Below are 23361 nucleotides of genomic sequence, written 5' to 3' on the forward strand. Positions count from 1 at the left end.
GTTCATTTTTTCCGGGCATGCTGCGCCTTTGCATCCCTAAGCCGAGCCCCAGGCACCCAGAGATGCTTTGCGCCGCTGCCCTATGTCATCTGGTGGTGCCCCGCCCCCTGTGTGTGCGCACTCCCGGGCCTCCCAGAGATGCCTTGCGCCGCCTGTCATTAGGCGGCACTCCGCCCCGCGCGTGCGCAGTGTCGCTGTCCACAGCTCCCAGCAACACTTTGCGCCGAGGCTGGCGCGTCTTGCTCTCTGCCGCCGGCGCGCTTGGGAATCTTGGCGCCCGCTGGCCCCCGGTACCTGCCCCGACACAGGGCTGCCTCGGACGCAATTCTAGTCCAGGCCCACGTATCTGAGGGAGGACCCTATCCCAGGGAGAGGCGGTCTTCTGGAATGGCTTCTGCCACCACTCCCCTCCGCACACCCTGTAGGCCCCGCTGACCTCAACGGTGGCGCCTCGGGTAACCACCCCAGCTGGGACAGGTGACTCCCGCTGTCGTCCTCCAGACTGGTCGGCCCCGGCATCCCGCAATGAAGGTAAGTCTGTAGGTTCCCTATGGGGACAGGAAACCAACTGATGCGGGAGAGAGCCTTTTCATCTGTAGGTTTCCTGCCCCCGTGGGGTGGATCCCCTCTTCCCGAGGTGCCGTCATGGGAGAGAGAGAAAATATTTTTGAGTTGTTTTGGACTCCAATGAATTTGTGAGCACATAATTCTCAATAGACAGTTTATTTTCAAAGAGAAAAAGGGTGAAGTAGGTGATCACTCTGGGAAGGACAAGGATGGAACTCAGATCTTATTTTCCCATGATAAACAAGGATAACTTAACCCCAAGTCCTGCTCCAGGCTTTAAAGTTCTTGAGAGCCAATAATTGGATGGTGAGCTTTTTGATGTCTAAGAAGGTGCCATTTCTGAATAAAACATTTCCCACATTCTGAACATGAAAAAGGCTTTTCGCCTGTGTGAAGTCTCTGGTGCTTAACAAGAATCGATTTCTGGTTAAAATTTTTCCCACATTCTGAACATGAAAAAGGCTTCTCCCCTGTGTGAGTTCTATGGTGTTTAACAAGATGCGATTTCCGGATGAAATATTTCCCACATTCTGAACAGGAAAAAGGTTTCTCCCCAGTGTGAATTCTCTGGTGCTTAACAAGATGCGATTTCTGGTTAAAATATTTCCCACATTCTGAACATAAATATTGTTTCTCCCCTGTGTGATATCTCTGATGTGAGATAAGATTTGATTTCTGTGTAAAACTTCTCCCACATTCTAAACAGGCAAAAGGCTTCTCCCCTGTATGACTTCTCTGGTGTATAGCAAGATGCGATTTCCGGATAAAATATTTCCCACATTCTGAACAGGAAAGAGGCTCCTCAACTGTGTGAATTCTTAAGTGTTTAACAAGATTTGCTTTCCGGATAAAATATTTCCCACATTCTGAACAGGAAAAAGATTTCTCCCCTGTGTGAATTCTCTGGTGCTTAACAAGAGTCGATTTTCGATTAAAATATTTCCCACATTCCGAACATAAATATAGTTTCTCCCCTGTGTGAATTGTCTGATGTGCGATAAGATTTGATTTCTGTGTAAAACTTCTCCCACATTCTGAACAGGAAAAAGGCTTCTCCCCTGTGTGAGTTCTCTGGTGACTAACAAGATGAAATTTCAGAATAAAACATTTCCCACATTCGGAACATGAATATGGCTTTTCTCCAGTATGAATTCTCTCATGTCTAATAAGATCTGATTTCCGGCTAAAATATCTCCCACAGTTAGAACAAGAAAATCCATTCTCCTCAGTGTGAATTTTTTGATGTTTAACAAAAGACGTTTCGAGGGGAAAAATATTTCCATATTCTGATTGTGAAGATGTCTTCTTTGCTTTAAGAGCAGTTTGTTCTTTAATGTCTCTTTTGTAACTTTTATTTTTATTAGTAGTCTGTAATGAATCAGAAGGTAGGACTTCTTTCACAGGACCAGGATCTTTTCTGTAAAGTGATGGTATTTCTAGAGTAATGGTATTCACTTCAATTGTATCCTGTGTGATCTCAAGGTCATCTGATTTAAAAATTGAAGATGTCAGTTGTCTCTCTGATCTCCTGGTACAATAATCTGACAAGAATAAAAACAAATAGAATTTTTAATAAAATATCCTTGAAATTTATATTTTTGAACATTTCTACCTTAAACATCTATAGAAATGGCAAGTTATGTAGTAAAATTCAATTATTCACATAAGGACAGTTCACAGGCTTATAGAACACCTCATAGCATAAACCAGTAAAGCATGGAGATAAGCTATTTGTTCACTTGACCTCCTAAATATTGTAATACAAAGCCCCCCCCAAAAAATGTCTAGTCATCCAGTAAAAAACAAGCCCCTGCTAGGGTCCATCATCTCTCAATGAAAAAACAGAGGTTTCCACATATTTAGTGTCTCAAAGGCTCTTGAAAAGCAACATGTCTTCCATAAACCAATCCAGGAATATCTGCTCTCCCAAAGTAAAATCCCCCCCCTTGCTTGTGAGCCTTGCATTGTGCACAAACCACATTTAGTATCTATGTACTTGGCATTGCTATAGTAAGAAGAACCCAGTGAACAACTTAGGCTAAGTGCCCACGTTGCAGAAATGCTGCAGAAATGTCAGCAGCATTTCCGCAACTCCCTGCCATGAGTGAAATGCATGCAGAATTCGCATGAGTTTTCCCGCAAAACACAAGCGTTTTTAGCTTGCAGAATGCTTTGCGCTTTCAAAACTATTTGAAGCATCGCTTGGAAAAGTGATTGACAGGTTGGTCACACTTGTCAAGCATAGTGCTAGACAAGTGTGACCAACTTTTTACTATTGATGCTGCCTATGCAGAGTCAATAGTAAAAGATAGAATGTTAAAAATAATAAAATTAAAAATATGGTATTCTCACCTTCTGACGGCCCCTGATATCCTTGGCCGCGCTCCTGGTACGTTCCGTTCCCAGGGATGTTTTGCGCGAAGGTCCTTTGTGACATCACTCTCATGAGACCTCAAAGTCATGTCAGGTGATTCGCGCAATGCATCCCTGGGAACGGAAGATGCAGGCAGCGTGGCTGAGAGGCGGGAGGACTCTGGGGGCCGACAGAGGGTAAGTATATCACTATTTTTTATTTTAATTCTATTTTTTACAGGAATATGGTACCCAGGGCATGGAGGAGAGTCTCCTCTCCTCCTGACCCTGGGTACCATCCGCAGATGAAGCGCTCACTTTACGCATGGCCTCTTTACTGACTACTCTTGTTTCTTATGTTTTTGAATTTTCTCTACTCATTTATGATGGACCATTGGAGCTGTCATAAGTTCTGACTAGAAGAGTAGAGAAGGTATTCATGTTCTCCATTATAGTAATCTGAATATTTAGCATCGAAAACATAATGGAGTTTGTGATTTTGCAACAGGCTATGAAACCAGGGCTTGAGCCATGCCAATACATCTCCAATAGGGGTGAATAAAAGTGTATTACAGCCATCAACTACTCACAGCTTAGCACTCCATCATGGTACAGGTGTAATGTTTTTGTGTAGTTTATTGCATTCCACTTTGAATTTGGTTTTAAAAGAAATTGAAAAGTCAGAATAAAGGGAAACTTTGTTGCTAATGTACAGAAATTCATACTTGGCCTCACTGCACCATTAATGTTCTCTATCATAAAAGCAAAATTTGGCTAGAAAGACTGGACCTTGTCTTGTAGGGACCATATGAGCACATTGAGCAACACAGAAGAGATAGAAGGTACATTGATCCTATATGATGCCAGTATTCCTTCAATGTAACAGCATCATTATAGGTCGCCCTTCCAGGGCCGCGGGGTACTCGGTACCGGGCCGGTATCAGCGGGACGTGTCACAGCGGCGGTGACCCGGACCGTGGCCCTGGGCGCCCAAATCAATGGGGGAAATGTTGTTGTGGAATGTAGTTAGATGAATAGTTCGTGACGCCACCTGTGGTGTTCGGCAAGGGAGGTGTTAAGCCGACGCTGCAGACAGATCCTCTGGGACAGATGGTGTGGTGCAGCAATGATGGTATAGCCCTCCACAGGCAGGGCTGTTGTCCCAGGGCAGTGTAGATGTGGAGACACTTAGATGGCGTAGTGTCCGGCGCAGGGGATGTAGCAGTGCCAGGCGGACGGATGCAGGAATGAATGGAGGACACCAGGGCATGTAGTTCCAAAGCTTTACTCAGTCTGTAGTGCCCGCTTCTGTGCCGTGTCCTCTGGGTCAGGGACTCAGTCAACGTCTAGGCAAGATGGAATGCTCCCTTCCACGCTCCGCCAACTTATGGGCCTTTTCTGAACGTCTCCTCTATAGCGCCTTTAAGTGTGAAGATCTCCTAGTACTGAGTTACACTGGAGTGCCTCCTGACAGATGTTCCCAAGAACTCTACTTGCACGGCAGACAGCTGTAGCTTGCTTCGGGGACTCTCTACTCATAAGTCCCGGCTCTCTATCCGTATTGCTGTTGTGCCCTCCAGTCTTAGATGGGAGTAGTGCATTTACAGCCCACTACTCCACCGGTGTCTGCTGCAGAACCATTAGTGTCCATACAACCTCGGGGACCGGGCCCCGGCCTTGCGCTTAGAACTTCTAGGCAGGGTTCTTCTTCTAACCCACGTCCTCTGTGTTCCCTTTTTCTCCTACGTTCCGTACTTGTCTTTCTCTCCTATGGAAGCTCAGGCTTAAGCTCAACGTCTTTCTCCTTCTTTCCTTTCCCGTGCCAGCTGGCTCAGGTCACTGAGGCAGCTGCAGCACTCCTTCCTCCATCCCTTCTTCCAGGGATCCCCACTCCTCTCCGAGTGGCTTCCTCTCTCTCTGACTTCTCCGTCAGACTCTCTGACTGACTGAACTACTGACTGAACTGTAATCCTAATCCATCCCGCTCTCTTATGTGTTCTCAACTTCACCCATCTCCCAGCACGTTTAGTGTTGCAAGCAGGGAACCACCAAAGGTGCTCTGACTCTCTCTAGGCAAAGAGCCGCAATGTGGTTATACTGAACTACTCTATAGTGTGGGGTGCGATTGTTGGAGCGTGGTCAGGAGCTCCCAACTTACCTGGATGGTGGGGCACCACACCTTAGGAGAAGGTGCAGTACATCTGTGACGACTGAGCCTCAGGGTCGCCACAATTACCCTCCTCTCTTCCTCTTAGAGGTCCATCATAATATTTTTCTTCAACTGATTTTCTAACTTGTCAGCACATTCTACGTACGCTGTCATTTGGCTTTGTAGCATACAGATCTGGGCAGATAGGGGACAGCCTCTTCTGATCCCAGGAGGTATGTGGATCCTCCGGGATGAAAGTTATATAGAAGAAGAAGGGCGTTAAATGCCCAAAGAAATGTGGAACAGTTTTGCATGGAGGACAATGTTGTGGTCTAGCAGCAAAATGGTGATCACATGATTGTGATATGGCCAGACTACACCACCGATAAAGCAGCCACAGCTTGTGGCTGAGAAGAATTTGTAACTTTTCTGCAGTTAGTTACTCTGGTTACTACTCACCTGGTTGATCATATGTAGGAATCTCCTCCTTACACCGCTCATCACTCCTCACACATGTCTCTGTAGTATTAATATGGGTCAGACCTTTACCCTGAAACAAATATTGCACAAGTCACAGACAGATGGAGAAGTCACATCTATGATCAGCTCTAATCCTGCCATCTCCACCGTTCTCATTACACAAGTATAAAACATATAATATTGGTGGATAAAACAAGACTAAGCACAAGACCTTCGCAGCCGTCTACACATCACAGGGGAGATCTCATGACACCTTCTCTCCATCTACCTGATAATCTTGAGGAACATTGGGATCTTCTTGTTTATAGTCCTGTGGAAGAAGAGGACGGGTACATCTCTTTGGTGTTGTCATCTTACTGGATAGAACTGCAGGAAACACATGCAGGGACTGAATTCATTCTTTTCATATAGATAATTATAAGCATTGTGCATTTAGTTCCGTCTATTACCTGATGATGTGTGGGGCTGTGGAACCTCCATCATGATCTCCTTGTACAGATCTTTGTGTCCTTCTAAATACTCCCACTCCTCCATGGAGAAATAGACAGCAACATCCTGACACCTCATAGGAACCTGACACATACAATGATACAGTCATCCCCCGATCCCTTCATAGCATTACTGTATAATGTCCCAGCATTCCCAGCAGTGTCACCTCTCCAGTCAGCAGTTCAATCATCTTGTAGGTGAGTTCTAGGATCTTCTGGTCATTGGGGGTCTGGGGGTGAGGTGGAGGCCCCATGATTGGGCTCAGGGGTCTTCCCCATCCCTCAGACAGAGGGTCCTGACAGCGCTCACTAGAGGTCTTCTTCACTACAGTGTAATCCTGGTTATGGAGAGACACATTAATAAATCTCACTACAGACATTTCCAGAGTCCTCACCTCTCCAGTTCTGTCCATCTGTTATTCCCATAGATAAAAATGATGTAATGTGACATCATCAGAATCTCTCACCTCTCCAGTAAGCCGGAAGAGAATCTCTAGGGTGAGATCTAAAATCCTTTCCACTATCTTGTCCCTGTCCAGATCCATCATTGATGAGTCAATAAGGTAAGTTCTCTTAAATAGATCTGCACTGAGAAAATCCAATATTGTAGAGACCTGAATGGAGAGAAGTTGAGCCGATGTAACATCATAAAGAATCTTGTGTAGCAGGGGTGGGCAATTCATTTTCCCAAAGGCTCACATCAAAAACCCTGACTGCTATGGATGTCCGATCCAACCAGCCGTACTTAAATCTAACAATTTTTATCTTTTTTTCTATCAGTTTTTATCACTTAATCTTGAGCAGAATTATGCCTATGTGTCCCAAAAAATAAAGTGGCTGTCGGATACTTCAAACAGTATACAACAAATTTGTCTAATGTGGCACATTGCCAATAGACCAGAAGAGATTCCAACAAAGTATAAACTTAAAAACATAGACTTTTATTAATGAACAACTTGAAAATAATAATAATGGATGCTAATAATAGACAGGTCTAAGACCAAAAACAGAAGGGGAGACATACTAGGGGGGTACAGCACCTAATAGTAGTATACGTAAGCCACTGTATAAACCAGGATGGATCCTATAAATTACGAGGCACTATAAATCAAATCCATAAGAAATTTCATAAATAATATACAGTAGATCATAATAAATATAAAGAAAATTAATAATGGATAAAAATGGATAAAAAAGTAAAGCAGTGCCAAGAATAGTAACAATATATAATTTCCTGCCTAGTGGCCAATCAGAATTGGTAGACAGTGGTATCTAGATATATCTAAGATGTCTCATATCATAATATCCTCGTGACACGCCCCCGGAAGAAGCGAGCAGCGAAACGGCGCCCGTCGGGCGGGAAGGGTGAGCGCAGCTCTGCGATACCACTCTGGCCAGCACCACTAGCTGCACGATATCTACCAACTTTACCCAGGTATTAAATGTATTTTAACCCCTTACTGACCGCTGACGGGATAGTACCTCAGCGGTCAGTATCCCCTGCTTTGAGGTGGGCTCCGGCGGTGGCTATCTGCCCGCGCCTATTAACTACTTAAAGGGAATCTGTCACCTATTTTTTGGGCTATGAGATGTGGCCACCGCCATCAGGGGCTTAACTACAACATTCTGTAACGCTGTAGATAAGCCCCCAATGTAACCTGAAAGAGAAGAAAAACGAGTTATATTATACTCACCCAGGTGCAGTCTGGGTCCGGTCTGGTGCCTCCCATCTTGTAGCGATGACGTCCTCTTCTTTGCTTCCCGGCGCAGGCGCACTGCTCTGCCCTGTTGAGGGCAGAGCAGAGCACTGCAGTGCAAAGGCACTGGACCTCTTCCACCAGAATTACATTTTTATTGGTCACCGCGACATTGCATTAAAATGCAATAACGGACGATCAAAAGAACCTATCTGCGCAAAAGTGGTATAATTAAAAACGTCAGCCGGCGCGCAAAAAATAATCCCTCACCCAACCCCAGATCACGAAAAATGGAGACGCTACGGGTCTCGGAAAATTGCGTTTTTTCTTTTTTGAATTTTTTTTTCACGACTTAGGTAAAAGAGAACCTACACAACTTTGGTGTTTCTGAACTCGTAATGACCTGGAGAATCATAATGGCTGGCCAGTTTTAGCATTTAGTGAACCTAGCAAAAAAGCCAACCAAAAGTGTGGGATTGCACTTTTTTTCCCATTTCACAGCACTTGGAATTTTTTTCCCGTTTTCAAGTACACTACATGGTAAAACCAATGGTGTCGTTCAAAAGTACAACTCGTCCCACAAAAAATAAGCCCTCACACGGCCATATTGATGGAAAAATAAAAAGTTATGGCTCTGGTCCCGCAAAAAATAAGCCCTCACACGGCCATATTGATGGGGAGCGGAAAACGAAAATGCAGAACCGAAAAAATCTCTCATTAAAGGGTTAAGGGAGCTTTGTTTAGCCCCATTGACTGGAATATTATGATATGAGACATCTTAGATATATCTAGATACCACTGTCTACCAATTCTGATCAGCCACTAGGCAGGAAATTATTTACAAACTGGATGTCCCCACATAGCACAGTGGGGAAAAAAGTATTTAGTCAGCCACTAATTGTGCAAGTTCTCTCACTTAAAAAAGATGAGAGAGGCCTATAATTGACATCATAGGTAGATCACAAGTATTTGAGTCAAAATGAGAAAACAAATCCAGAAAATCAGCTTGTCTGATTTGGCAACATTTATCGTATATACAGTCATATGTAAAAGTTTGGGCACCCCTATTAATGTTAACCTTTTTTCTTTATAACAATTTTGGTTTTTGCAACAGCTATTTCAGTTTCATATATCTAATAACTGATGGACTCAGTTATATTTCTGGATTCAAATGAGGTTTATTGTACTAACAGAAAATGTGCAATCTGCATTTAAACAAAATTTGACCGGTGCAAAAGTATGGGCACCCTTATCATTTTCTTGATTTGAACACTCCTAACTACTTTTTACTGACTTCCTGAAGCACTAAATTGGTTTTGTAACCTCATTGAGCTTTGAACTTCATAGCCAGGTGTATCAAATCATGAGAAAAGGTATTTAAAGTGGCCACTTGCAAGTAGTTCTCCTATTTGATTCTCCTATGAAGAGTGGCATCATGGGCTCCTCAAAACAACTCTCAAATGATCTGAAAACAAAGATTATTCAACATAGCTTTTCAGGGGAAGGATACAAAAAGTTGTCTCAGAGATTTAACCTGTCAGTTTCCACTGTGAGGAGCATAGTAAGGAAATGGAAGAACACAGGTACAGTTCTTGTTAAGCCCAGAAGTGGCAGGCCAAGAAAAATATCAGAAAGGCAGAGAAGAAGAATGGTGAGAACAGTCAAGGACAATCCACAGACCACCTCCAAAGACCGGCAGCATCATCTTGCTGCAGATGGTGTCACTGTGCATCGGTCAACAATACAGCGCATGCATAACGCCTTTTTGTATGACCAAACAACTCAATCTTTGTTTCATCAGTCCACAGGACCTTCTTCCAAAATGTAACTGGCTTGTCCAAATGTGCTTTTGCATACCTCAGGCGACTCTGTTTGTGGCGTGCTTGTAGAAACGGCTTCTTTCGCATCACTCTCCCATACAGCTTCTCCTTGTGCAAAGTGCGCTGTATTGTTGACCGATGCACAGTGACACCATCTGCAGCAAGATGATGCTGCAGGTCTTTGGAGGTGGTCTGTGGATTGTCCTTGTCTGTTCTCACCATTCTTCTTCTCTGCCTTTCTGATATTTTTCTTGGCCTGCCACTTCTGGGCTTAACAAGAACTGTACCTGTGTTCTTCCATTTCCTTACTATGCTCCTCACAGTGGAAACTGACAGGTTACATCTCTGAGACAACTTTTTGTATCCTTCCCCTGAAAAGCTATGTTGAATAATCTTTGTTTTCAGATTATTTGAGAGTTGTTTTGAGGAGCCCATGATGCCACTCTTCATAGGAGAATCAAATAGGAGAACTACTTGGAAGTGGCCACTTTAAATACCTTTTCTCATGATTTGATACACCTGGCTATGAAGTTCAAAGCTCAATGAGGTTACAAAACCAATTTAGTGCTTCAGGAAGTCAGTAAAAAGTAGTTAGGAGTGTTCAAATCAAGAAAATGATAAGGGTGCCCATACTTTTGCACCGGTCAAATTTTGTTTAAATGCAGATTGCACATTTTCTGTTAGTACAATAAACCTCATTTGATTCCAGAAATATAACTGAGTCCATCAGTTATTAGATATATGAAACTGAAATAGCTGTTGCAAAAACCAAAATTGTTATAAAGAAAAAAGGTTAACATTAATAGGGGTGCCCAAACTTTTACATATGACTGTACTCGTGTATAAGCCGACCCCCCTAATTTTGCCACAGAAAACTGGGAAAACTTATTGACTCGTGTATAAGCCTAGGGTGGAAAATGCAGCAGCTACTGGTAAATTTCAAAAATAAAAATAGATACCAATAAAAGTAAAATTAATTGAGACATTAGTAGGTTAAATGTTTTTGAATATCCATATTGAATCAGGAGCCCCATATAATGCTCCATACAGTTCATGATGGGCCCCATAAGATGTTCCATACAAAATATACCCCATATAATGCTGCACAAAGTTTAATAGTGGCCCCATAAAATGTTCCATAGATTATGCCCCATAAAATCATCTTTATTCTCATTTTCACAAGGAAAGACTAGTAGCAATGGGATGAAACTGAATGGGAGGAGACACAGATTAAATATTAGAAAAAACTTTTTGACAATTAGAGTGATCAATGAGTGGAACAGGCTGCCATGAGAGATGGTGAGCTCTCCTTCAATAGAAGTTTTCAAACAGAGGCTGGACAGACATCTGTCTGGGACCATTTAGCTAATCCTGCTTTGAGCAGGGGGTTGGACCAGATGACACAGGAGGTTCCTTCCAACTCTACGATTCTATGAAAATGCTCCACAGATTATGCCCCCATAAGATGCTCCATAGTTTATGCCCCCATTTACTGCCCCATAAAGATGCTCCATAGTTTATGCCCCCATATGCTGCCCCATAAGATGCTCCATAGATTATGCCCCATATGCTGCCCCATAAGATGCTCCATATAGATTATGCCCCCATATGCTGCCCCATAAGATGCTTCATAGATCATGCCCCATATGCTACCCCATAAGATGCTCCATAGATTATGCCCCTATATGCTGCCCCATAAGATGCTCCATAGATTATGCCCCATATGCTGCCCCATAAGATGCTCCATAGATTATGCCCCCATATGCTGCCGCTGCTGCCGCAAATAAAAAAAAAAAATGACATACTCACCTCTCGTTGCTGAGGGCCAGATGCCAGTGTCCTGAGCAGGCGGGGACACTGGCACGCTATGGGAGCCAGGTCATGGTGTCACCGTGGGCTCAGGGCCCCGTCACTGGAAATTTTCACCTGTCCCCGATCCACCGCTCTGTCATCTGGGTCCTCAGTCAGTGACTGTTCAGGCAGAGGGCACCGCGACACTAACTATGTCATCGCGCCCTCTGACTGGAACATCACAGCCAGAGGACCCGGAGGACAGAGCTGCGCACAGCAGTGGACCGGGGACAGGTGAATATCGCATATACTTACCCCCTCTTGGCGCAGTCTCTGCAGCCCCCGCTTCTCCCACGGTCTAAGGCTCCTTCCTTCAGCGGTCACGTGGTACCGCTCATTAAAGTAATGAATATGCGCATATTCATGACTTTAATGAACGGTACCACGTGACCGTCGAAGGAAGGAGTCTGAGACGTGGGAGAAGCGGAGGGCGGGGGCTGCAGAGACACGCCGGGGGGTAAGTATGATCTGACACCCCCGCTCCCCAGCTTACCCCCTGGCGTATATGACTCGCATATAAGCTGAGGGGGGGACTTTCAGCCCCAAAAAATGGGCTGACAATCTCGGGTTATACGTGAGTATATACAGTATTTTGCAAATTATGGTGGAAAATAAGTATTTGGCCATTAACAAAAGTTCATCTCAATATTTTGTTATATATCCTTTGTTGGCAATGAGAGAGGTCAGACGTTTTCTGTACGTCTTCACAAGGTTGGCACACACTGTTGGTGGTATGTTGGTCCATTCCTCCAAGCAGATCTCCTCTAGAGCAGTGATGTTTTGGGCCTGTCGCTGGGCAACACAGACTTTCAAATCCCTCCAAAGGTTTTCTATGGGGATGAGATCTGGAGACTGGCTAGGCCACTTCAGGACCTTCATACGCTTCTTACGAAGCCACTTCTTCGTTGCCTTTAGCGGTATGCTTGGAATCATTATCATGCTGAAAGACCCATCCACGCTTCATCTTCAATGCCCTTGCTGATTGAAGGAGGTTTGCACTCACAATCTCACGATACATGGCCTCATTCATTCTTTTCACGTACACGGTTCAGTCATCCTGGTCCCTTTGCAGAGAAACAGCCCCAAATCATGATGTTGCCACCCCCATGCTTCACAGTAGTTATGGTGTTCTTTGGACGCAAATCAGCATTCTGTCTCCTCCAAACAAAACGACTTTTGTTTCTACCAAACAGTTCTACTTTGGTTTCATCAGACCTTATGAAATTCTCCAAATACTCATCTGGACAATACAAATGCTCTCTAGCAAATTTCAGACGGGTCCGGACATGTAATGGCTTAAGCAGGGGGGGACACGTCTGGCACTGCAGGATCTGAGACCATGGCGACGTAGCGTGTTACTGATGGTAGCCTTTTTTTTACGGTGCTCCCAGCTCTATGCAGGTCATTCACTAGGTCCCCCCGTGTGGTTCTGGGGTTTTTGCCCACCGTTCTTGTGATCATTTTGACCCCACGGGGTGAGATCTTGCGTGGAGCCCCAGATCGAGGAAGATTATCAGTTGTCTTGTTTGTCTTCCATTTTCTTATTATTGCTCCCACAATTGATTTTATCACACCAAGCTGCTTGCCTATTGCAGATTCAGTATTCCCAGCCTGGTGCAGGGCTACAATTTTGTTTCTGGTGTCCTTTTTATGGCTCTTTGGTCTTCAACATAGTGGAGTTTGGTGTTTGACTGTTTGAGGTTGTGGACAGGCGTCTTTTATACTAACAAGTTCAAAAAGGTGACATTACTACAGGTAATGTGTGGAGGACAGAGGAGCCTCTTAAAGGAGAAGTTACAGGTCTGAGAGAGACAGAAATCTTGCATGTTTCTAGGTGACAAAATACTTATTTTCCTCCATAATTTGCAAAATAAATTTTGCCACCTCAGACAAGGTGATTTTGTTGATTTGTTTTCTCATTTTGACTCTCATAGTTGTGGTCTACCTATGATGTCAATTACAGGACTTTCTCATCTTTTAAATGGGAGAACTTGCACAATTGGTGGATGACTAAATAATTTTTTCCCCACTGTATGTCACCACAGGGTCCCTCCCCATGCATTATGATATCCTCACACAGACCAATTACATAGTATGAAATCTCCATACAGCCCCCATGCAGAATGATACCCCCACACATGCCCCATAGGGATCAGCATAACCCATTGGGCTCATAATGATGTGCCTAAATGCATCCTATAGGGCACAGCATGATGTCCCTAAACCTGCCCCATAGGTCACAGCATGATGTCCCTAAACATGCCCTATAGGCCACAGCATGATATCCCTAAACATGCCCCATAGGTCAAAGCATGATGTCCCTAAACATTTCTCTAATTTCATTTCTCTAATAGTGCGCACAGTTACAGCTGCAGCCCCCAGCTTCCAGCAGTGGCCGGGCTATCACGGGTGCCCGCTCATTAAGGTGTGGAGAGAGGTGAATATTAATTACCTTAATGAGCAGGAACACATTATCGCTCGGCTGGAAGAGCTGCTGACACCGGAATGAGAAGCAGCGAGGGCGCGCAGAGAAGGTTAAGTAGGATTTTTTTTTATAGGGATAAGGAACCATGCATACAAGGACAGGGATGGGGAGCCATGCATACAAGGATGGTGGATAAGGAACCATGCATACAGGGATGGGGAGCCTTGCACATAAGGACGAGGATTGTGAGCCATGCATACAAAGATGAGGATGGGAGCGATACATACAAGGATTAGGGATGGGGAGCGATGCATACAAGAACGGGGATGGGGAGCCATCCATAAAAGGGCGAGGACAGGGAGCCATGCATACAAGGACAGGGACGGGGAGCCATACAGACAAGGACGTGGATGGGGAGCCATGCTTTCAAGGATGTGGATGGGGAGCCATACATACAAGGACGAGGATGGGGAGCCATGCATACAAGGATGGGGATGGGGAGCCATGCATACAAGGAAGGGGATGGGAAGCCATGCAGACAGGGATGGCGAGCCATGCAGACAGGGATGGCGAGCCATGCAGACAGGGATGGCGAGCCATGCAGACAGGGATGGCGAGCCATGCAGACAGGGATGGCGAGCCATGCAGACAGGGATGGCGAGCCATGCAGACAGGGATGGCGAGCCATGCAGACAGGGGTGGCGAGCCATGCAGACAGGGGTGGCGAGCCATGCAGACAGGGGTGGCGAGCCATGCAGACAGGGGTGGCGAGCCATGCAGACAGGGGTGGCGAGCCATGCAGACAGGGGTGGCGAGCCATGCAGACAGGGGTGGCGAGCCATGCAGACAGGGGTGGCGAGCCATGCAGACAAAGACAGAGATGAGGAGCCATGCATACAAGGACAGGGATGAGGAGCCATGCATACAAGGACAGGGATGAGGAGCCATGCAGACAGGGATGAGGAGCCATTCATACAAGGACAGGGATGGGGAGCCATGCAGACAGGGATGGGGAGCCATGCAGACAGGGATGGGGAGCCATGCAGACAGGGATGGGGAGCCATGCAGACAGGGATGGGGAACCATGCAGACAGGGATGGGGAGCCATGCAGACAGGGATGGGGAGCCATGCAGAGAGGGATGGCGAGCCATGCAGACAGGGATGGCGAGCCATGCAGACAGGGATGGCGAGCTATGCAGACAGGGATGGCGAGCCATGCAGACAAAGACAGAGATGAGGAGCCATGCATACAAGGACAGGGATGGGGAGCCATGCAGACAGGGATGGGGAGCCATGCAGACAGGGATGGAGATGAGGAGCCATGCATACAAGGGTGGCAGCACGGTGGCTCAGTGGATAGCATTGCAGTCTTGCAGCGCTAGAGTCCTGGGTTCAAATCCCACCAAGGAAAACATCTGCAAGGAGTTTGTATGTTCTCCCCATGTTTGCGTGGGTTTCCTCCATGTACCCCGATTTCCTCCCGCACTCCAAAGACATACTGATAGGGAATTTAGATTGTGAGCCCCATCGGGGACAGCAATGATAATGTATGCAAAACTGTAAAGCGCTGTGGAATATGTTAGAGCTATATAAAAATAAAGATAATTATTATTATTATGGGGTTGAGGAACCATGAATACCAGAATAGGGATGAGGGGACAATGCATACCCGGCCTATACTCGAGTCAATAAGTTTTCCCAATTTTTCCTGGCAAAATTAGGTACCTCGGCTTATACTCGGGTCGACTTATACACGAGTATATATGGGTAAGTGGGGACATGTACAGACAATACAAAGTAACACATGGTTCACCAGTTATAGGAAGAGTGAGTCTTCTGATTAGTAAGAAAAAAAATACTCAATTACTAACACAATTGACAATGGAATTAATTAATACCAGACTAAAGCTGACAATCCAATTTAGACTTATGTCGGACGAACCTGCCAGCCTAATGTGCATGGGGGGAGTCAACTGACTGATGGTCGGGAGAGATGTTGATCTTGGATTTCCGATTGTGGACTGCCGATCACATTGCTCTCAGAGAGATAAGCCGCCGTCCGACATGTCATTCAACAGTTTCACATACAGAACACAAAAGCACTCGGCCGAATGAGCGCTCCTATGTTCACAGGAGTCTGAAGAAACAGCTATTCTCAGAACGTTCTTTGCGACACACAGCCATCTAATGTGGTTATGCTAATTGGTTTAAAGAAAGCAAACAAAAAATAATAATGAACAGACAAGTACTATCAGATGACAACAGACATAAAAATAAAAAAGAACAATGTAGAACCTTAACAACTAATTAATGTTTAGCATACAATGCAATAATATCTATTGTACACAAAAATAGCTACCCATGTTGTACCATGATCCGGGTCAGAACAAGATCTTGCAACATGATGTCGGATTTGTTCCCAGCAGAGCCCCTAGCATTGCTAACAGGCTTTGTCCAAGTTTCTTTTCCAGTATACAAAGTCATACAGAGAAAACTATCTATGTCAGGCTTTTTTGCTTGTGGTCAGACTATCTGCAAAACATTTTGTTATGTAGACCTGACACACTTTCCAATCTCACCAAAATGACAAATATTTAAGAATCTAGATTTCTACAATTATACTACCAGGTTTGTAGAATGTTTAATTGAGCGTACTCTTTGTAAAGTTCAGTATGTGAGACGTACCTCGGGAGCCCTGAAAATTCTAATCAGAAGGCATATATGTCATATACACTGAATCTGAAAGCAGTGAACTGTGGGAACACTATAATGTACTGGGGGAACATTATACTGTGTGTGGGGGGATGGCAGTACTAGGGGAACATTATACTGTGTGTAAGGGGATGGTGGTACTGGGGGAACATTATACTGTATGTGGGGGACGGCGGTACTGGGGAAGCTTTATACTGTGTGGGGGGATGGTGGTACTGTGGGAACATTATACTGTGTGGGGGGATGGCAGTACTGGAGGACCATTATACTGTATGTGGGGGGATGGCAGAACTGCGGGAACATTATACTGTGTGGGGGGGGATGGTGGTACTGGGGGAACATTATACTGTGTGGGGGGATGGCAGTACTGGAGGACCATTATACTGTATGTGGGGGCATGGCAGAACTGCGGGAACATTATACTGTGTGGGGGGGATGGTGGTACTGGGGGAACATTATACTGTGTGGGGGATGGCGGTACTGGGGGAACATTATACTGTGTGTGGGGGACGGCAGTACTGTAGGACCATTATACTGTATATGGGGGGATGGCAGAACTGCGGGAACATTATACTGTGTGGGGGGATGGTGGTACTGGGGGAACATTATACTGTGTGGGGGATGGCGGTACTGGGGGAACATTATACTGTATGTGGAGGACGGCGATACTGTGGGAACATTATACTGTGTGTGGGGGATGGCGGTACTGGAGGACCATTATACTGTATGTGGGGGGATGGCAGAACTGCGGGAACATTATACTGTGGAGGGGATGGTGGTACTGGAGGAACATTATACTGTGTGGGGGATGGCGGTACTGGGGGAACATTATACTGTATGTGGAGGACGGTGATACTGTGGGAACATTATACTGTGTGTGGGGGACGGCGGTACTGGGGAAGCATTATACTGTGTGGGGGTTTGGCGGTACTGTGGGAACATTATACTGTGTGTGGGGGATGGCAGTACTGTGGGAACTTTATACTGTATATGTGGGAAGGCGGTACTGGGAGAACATTATACTGTGTGTGGTCGGATGGCGGTACTGGGTGAACAATCTACTGTGTGGGGGGATGGCGGTACTGGGGGAACATTATACTGTGTGTTGGGGATGGCGGTACTGTAGGAATATTATACTGTGTGTGGAGGATGGCGGTACTGGGGGAACATTATACTGTGTGTGGGAGGATGGCGGTACTGGGGGAACATTATACTGTGTGTGGGGGGATGGCGGTACTGGGGGAACATTATACTGTGTGTGGGGGAAGGGGGTACTGGGGGAACATTATACTGTGTGGGGGGATGGCGGTACTGTAGGAATATTATACTGTGTGGGGGGGATGGCGGTACTGGGGGAACATTATACTGTGTGTGGGGGGGATGGCGGTACTGGGGAAACATTATACTATGTGTGGGGGATGGCGGTACTGTGGGGAACATTATACTGTGTGTGGGGGGATGGCGGTACTGGGGGAACATTATACTGTGTGTGGGGGATGGGGGTACTGGGGGAACATTATACTGTGTGTGGGGGGATGGCAGTACTGGGGAAACATACTGTGTGTGGGGGATAGCGGTACTGTGGGAACATTATACTGTGTGTGGGGGGATGGCGGTACTGGGGGAACATTATACTGTGTGTGGGGGGATGGCGATACTGGGGGAACATTATACTGTGTGTGGGGGGATGGTGGTACTGGGGGAACATTATACTGTGTGTGGGGGATGGCAGGACTGTGGGAACTTTATACTGTATGTGGGGGATGGCGGTACTGTGGGAACATTATACTGTGTGTGTGGGGGATGGAGGTACTGGGGGAACATTATACTTTGTTTGGGGGGATGGTGGTACTGGGAGAACATTATACTGTGTGTGGGGGATAGCGGTACTGTGGGAACATTATACTGTGTGTGGGGGGGATGGCGGTACTGGGGGAACATTATACTGTGTGTGAGGGGATGGCGGTACTGGGGGAACATTATACTGTGTGTGAGGGGATGGTGGTACTGGGGGAACATTATACTGTGTGTGGGGGATGGCGGTACTGTGGGAACTTTATACTGTATGTGGGGGATGGCGGTACTGTGGGAACATTATACTGTGTGTGGGGGATGGAGGTACTGGGGGAACATTATACTGTGTGTGGGGGGATGGCGGTACTGGGGGGACAATCTACTGTGTGGGGGGATGGCGGTACTGGGGAAACATTATACTGTGTGGTGGGGATGGCGGTACTGTAGGAATATTATACTGTGTGTGGGGGATGGCGGTACTGGGGGAACATTATACTGTGTGTGGGAGGATGGCGGCACTGGGGGAACATTATACTGTGTGTGGGGGGATGGCGGTACTGGGGGAACATTATACTGTGTGGGGGGGATGGCGGTACTGGGGGAATATTATACTGTGGGGGGGATGGCGGTACTGGAGGACCATTATACTGTATGTGGGGGGATGGCAGAACTGGGGGAATATTATACTGTGTGGGGGGATCGTGGTACTGGGGGAACATTATACTGTGTGGGGGGAGTGGCGGTACTGTGGTAACATTATACTGTATGTGTGGAATATCAGTACTGTGGGAACTTTATACTGTATATGGGGGATGGCGGTACTGGGAGAACATTATACTGTATGTGGGGGGATGGCAGAACTGGGGGAATATTATACTGTGTGTATGGGGGATGGCGGTACTGGGGAAGCATTATACTGTGTGGGGGGATGGCGGTACTGTGGGAACATTATACTGTGTGTGGGGGATGGCAGTACTGTGGGAACTTTATACTGTATATGGGGGATGGCGGTACTGGGAGAACATTATACTGTGCGTGGTGGGATGGCGGTACTGGGTGAACAATCTACTGTGTGGGGGGATGACGGTACTGGGTGAACAATCTACTGTGTGGGGGGATGGCAATACTGGGGGAACATTATACTGTGTGTTGGGGATGGCGGTACTGGGGGAACATTATACTGTGTGGGGGGATGGCGGTACTGTAGGAATATTATACTATGTGTGGGGGATGGCGGTACTGGGGGAACATTATACTGTGTGCAGGGGATGGCGGTACTGGGGGAATATTATACTGTGTGGGGGGGATGGCGGTACTGGAGGACCATTATACTGTATGTGGGGGCATGGCAGGACTGGGGGAATATTATACTGTGTGGGGGGATGGTGGTACTGGGGGAACATTATACTGTGTGGGGGGATGTCGGTACTGTGGGAACATTATACTGTGTGTGGAGGACGGCGATACTGTGGGAACTTTATACTGTATATGGGGGATGGCGGTACTGGGACAACATTATACTGTGTGTGGTGGGATGGCAGTACTGGGTGAACAATCTACTGTGTGGGGGGATGACGGTACTGGGGGAACAATCTACTGTGTGGGGGGATGGCGGTACTGGGGGAACATTATACTGTGTGTGAGGGATGGCGGTACTGGGGAAGCATTATACTGTGTGGGGGGGATGGCGGTACTGTGGGAACATTATACTGTGTGTGGGGGATGGCAGTACTGTGGGAACTTTATACTGTATATGGGGGATGGCGGTACTGGGAGAACATTATACTGTGTGTGGTGGGATGGCGGTACTGGGTGAACAATCTACTGTGTGGGGGGATGACGGTACTGGGGGAACAATCTACTGTGTGGGGGGATGGTGGTACTGGGGGAACATTATACTGTGTGTTGGGGATGGCGGTACTGTAGGAATATTATACTGTGTGTGGGGGATGGCGGTACTGGGGGAACATTATACTGTGTGTGGGAGGATGGCGGTACTGGGGGAACATTATACTGTGTGTGGGGAGATGGCGGTACTGGGGGAACATTATACTGTGTGTGGGGGATGGGGGTACTGGGGGAACATTATACTGTGTGGGGGGATGGCGGTACTGTAGGAATATTATACTGTGTGGGGGGATGGCGGTACTGGGGAAACATTATACTGTGTGTGGGGGATGGGGGTACTGGGGGAACATTATACTGTGTGTGGGGGGATGGCGGTACTGGGGGAGCATTATACTGTGTGTGGGGGATGGGGGTACTGGGGGAACATTATACTGTGTGTGGGGGGATGGCGGTACTGGGGAAACATTATACTGTGTGTGGGGGATAGCGGTACTGTGGGAACATTATACTGTGTGTGGTGGGGATGGCAGTACTGGGGAAACATTATACTGTGTGTGGGGGATAGCGGTACTGTGGGAACATTATACTGTGTGTGGGGGGATGGCGGTACTGGGGGAACATTATACTGTGTGTGGGGGGATGGCGGTACTGGGGGAACATTATACTGTGTGTGGGGGGATGGCAGTACTGGGGAAGTGTGGGGGATGGTGGTACTGTGGGAACATTATACTGTGTGTGGGGGGATGGAGGTACTGGGGGAACAATCTACTGTGTGGGGGGATGACGGTACTGGGGGGAACAATCTACTGTGTGGGGGGATGGCGGTACTGGGGGAACATTATACTGTGTGTTGGGGATGGCGGTACTGTAGGAATATTATACTGTGTGTGGGGGATGGCGGTACTGGGGGAACATTATACTGTGTGTGGGAGGATGGCGGTACTGGGGGAACATTATACTGCGTGTGGGGGGATGGCGGTACTGGGGGAACATTATACTGTGTGTGGGGGGATGGCGGTACTGGGGGAACATTATACTGTGTGTGGGGGGATGGCGGTACTGGGGAAACATTATACTGTGTGTGGGGGATGGTGGTACTGTGGGAACATTATACTGTGTGGGGGGGATGGAGGTACTGGGGGAACATTATACTGTGTGTGGGGGGATGGCGGTACTGGGGGAACATTATGCTGTGTGGGGGGATGGCGGTACTGTGGGAACATTATACTGTGTGTGGGGGGATGGCAGGACTGTGGGAACATTATACTGTGTGTGGGGGGATGGCGGTACTGGGGGAACATTATACTGTATGTGGGGGATAGCGGTACTGTGGGAACATTACAATGTGTTGGGCCAAGAAAGCGGCACCATACTATGAGAGTAATTCATGTTCCCATATTATTATATTTTATAGTTGTGCCGTATGTGTCTATCAGAGGAAAAAGAATAAAATGCTATGATTCTTAGAAAGTGGAAAACAGAATCTCCAGCACCTACCTCCACCTGCAGAGCAGCACAAAAGATATATGGCTTTTCTGTGCTTACAGGACCTGTGATGATGTCACAGTCATGTGATCATGGAGGGGAGGAGTCAGGGGTCACATGATCAGGGGCCTGAGTGAATGCAGAGTGATCTGTGCAGCTCCTGTAAACTGATATCCGGAGTGCAGACGCTACATGGAATCTTCTCCTGAGTCCCGTTTCCGCCATTATCTGCCCCTCACTATGGGCACAATTACCCCGCTCCCCCCTTTTCTACAGTTTTATATTTGGAATGAATTCCTTAACAAACAGGTAATTCCCACGTGTAGTCAGGCGGTCAGGTAGCTGTAAATCATACAGTTGCGGCAACAGAGACTAAATCTCCGAGCATGCCAAATTACTCGGAGACCACCCGAGCAATGAGTATACTCGCTCATCACTAATAATTATTAACAAATCAAATTGCAATTTAACACAACAGTCTTGTTATGGAACTTATCCTGACTCCTATGTCCCTCGGCCACATGCAACGTCCGGCACGGTGTCTTCAGGAGTCACCCATCCACACACGAACGAGCTTCTGGCGGCAACGGGCGGTCTCCGGTTTTACCCGTTGAGCCCCTATTTCATTAATCTGTAGATATGAAGTGGGTATCACCACGGACGTCTCTATCTGATGCGTCCTCCGCCGCACGCCTGTCTATACAGGGAAATACAGTCCACGATTTGGCACCTGGCACCCGTTCCTTACTGTGAGCACCTCACACTGTGTGGTTGTGCGCCCAATGCTTTGAGTGCTCTCAGTTCCTGCGGGGCCTGCACGTAAGCCCTGGCGAGTCTCAGCTCCGCGTTTCCTCTCTGACTGCAGAGAGCGGCGCTCCTCTGCCTTCACTCTCTGCCGGTGGGAAACTTCTGATTCTTACCACGCTTCCTGTTGTCTCCTCCCCCTGCTCACCACACTCTCCCTCACTAGGTCATGGGTCCTGTCCGGTTCCCCATTCTTTTCACCCGGCAACACTGGATGCAGCCCCAACCGTTCCGAACCCAGCATCAGGCAGGTATCTGCAGCCCGGTCTTCCTCCTTACACTTCCGCCCCCCTTTAGCTTGCATTTCCACGGGTGAGAGCTCCTTCAGCAGTCGTTCACATTCTTCCACTTCTTGAATAATTCGTTGCCAAAAAAAATTGGTTTTGTTCATAAAGAGTGGGAGGTATTCCAGCTGTCTTCCACTCCGACCGGCGTAATTCAGGTTGCCTGACAGAAAGTGAGAGAACATTTTGGTCCAAAGAATCTGCCGTCACTGCTGCTTCAGGCTCGGATGCTTCCCGGGGACCGGTGGACGGTGAATCGTTCAAGTTTGCGGCTGAGGCTAGTGTCTCTTCCTCATCCCATTGGAGTGGGTGCCTCGATAGTGTCCGGCACTCTTTGGCCTCTTTCACACATCAGGTTTTCGCCGTCAGGCGCGATCCGGCGCTTTTGACAGAGACCGGATCCGGCGAAATGCAATGTCGGATCCGGTTTCCCCCCCATTGACTTGCATTTGCGCCGGATCGCGCCGGATGGCCATGCGTTTCATCCGGTTTTCGCCGGATCCGGCAATGTGTTGCGATCCGGCGTCTGGAAAAAACGTCTACTGTAACGTTTTTTGTCTCCGGCGAAAAAGCCGGACACGCCGGATCCGGCGCGTCCGGCTTT

The 23361-nt window shown here is 47.1% G+C and overlaps 1 protein-coding gene across 1 annotated transcript in view; it reads right to left on the reverse strand.

Moving 5' to 3' along the window:
- LOC141052996 (uncharacterized) overlaps positions 1–23361 on the reverse strand; it is a 143404-nt gene that overhangs the window by 46851 nt on the left and 73192 nt on the right. Inside the window, exons 14-21 of the mRNA XM_073550319.1 lie at positions 22622–22920; positions 6504–6650; positions 6204–6374; positions 5998–6121; positions 5817–5914; positions 5528–5618; positions 846–2108; positions 437–548 (exon numbers count right to left, since the gene is read on the reverse strand). Of these exons, the coding sequence (XP_073406420.1) occupies positions 437–548; positions 846–2108; positions 5528–5618; positions 5817–5914; positions 5998–6121; positions 6204–6374; positions 6504–6650; positions 22622–22920 (2305 nt within the window). The remainder of the gene's footprint in view (positions 1–436; positions 549–845; positions 2109–5527; positions 5619–5816; positions 5915–5997; positions 6122–6203; positions 6375–6503; positions 6651–22621; positions 22921–23361) is intronic.

The sequence above is a fragment of the Dendrobates tinctorius genome, unplaced genomic scaffold (genome assembly GCF_039654945.1).
Source record: "Dendrobates tinctorius isolate UK_male_01 unplaced genomic scaffold, ASM3965494v1 ptg000164l, whole genome shotgun sequence".
Taxonomy (NCBI): Eukaryota; Metazoa; Chordata; class Amphibia; order Anura; family Dendrobatidae; genus Dendrobates; species Dendrobates tinctorius.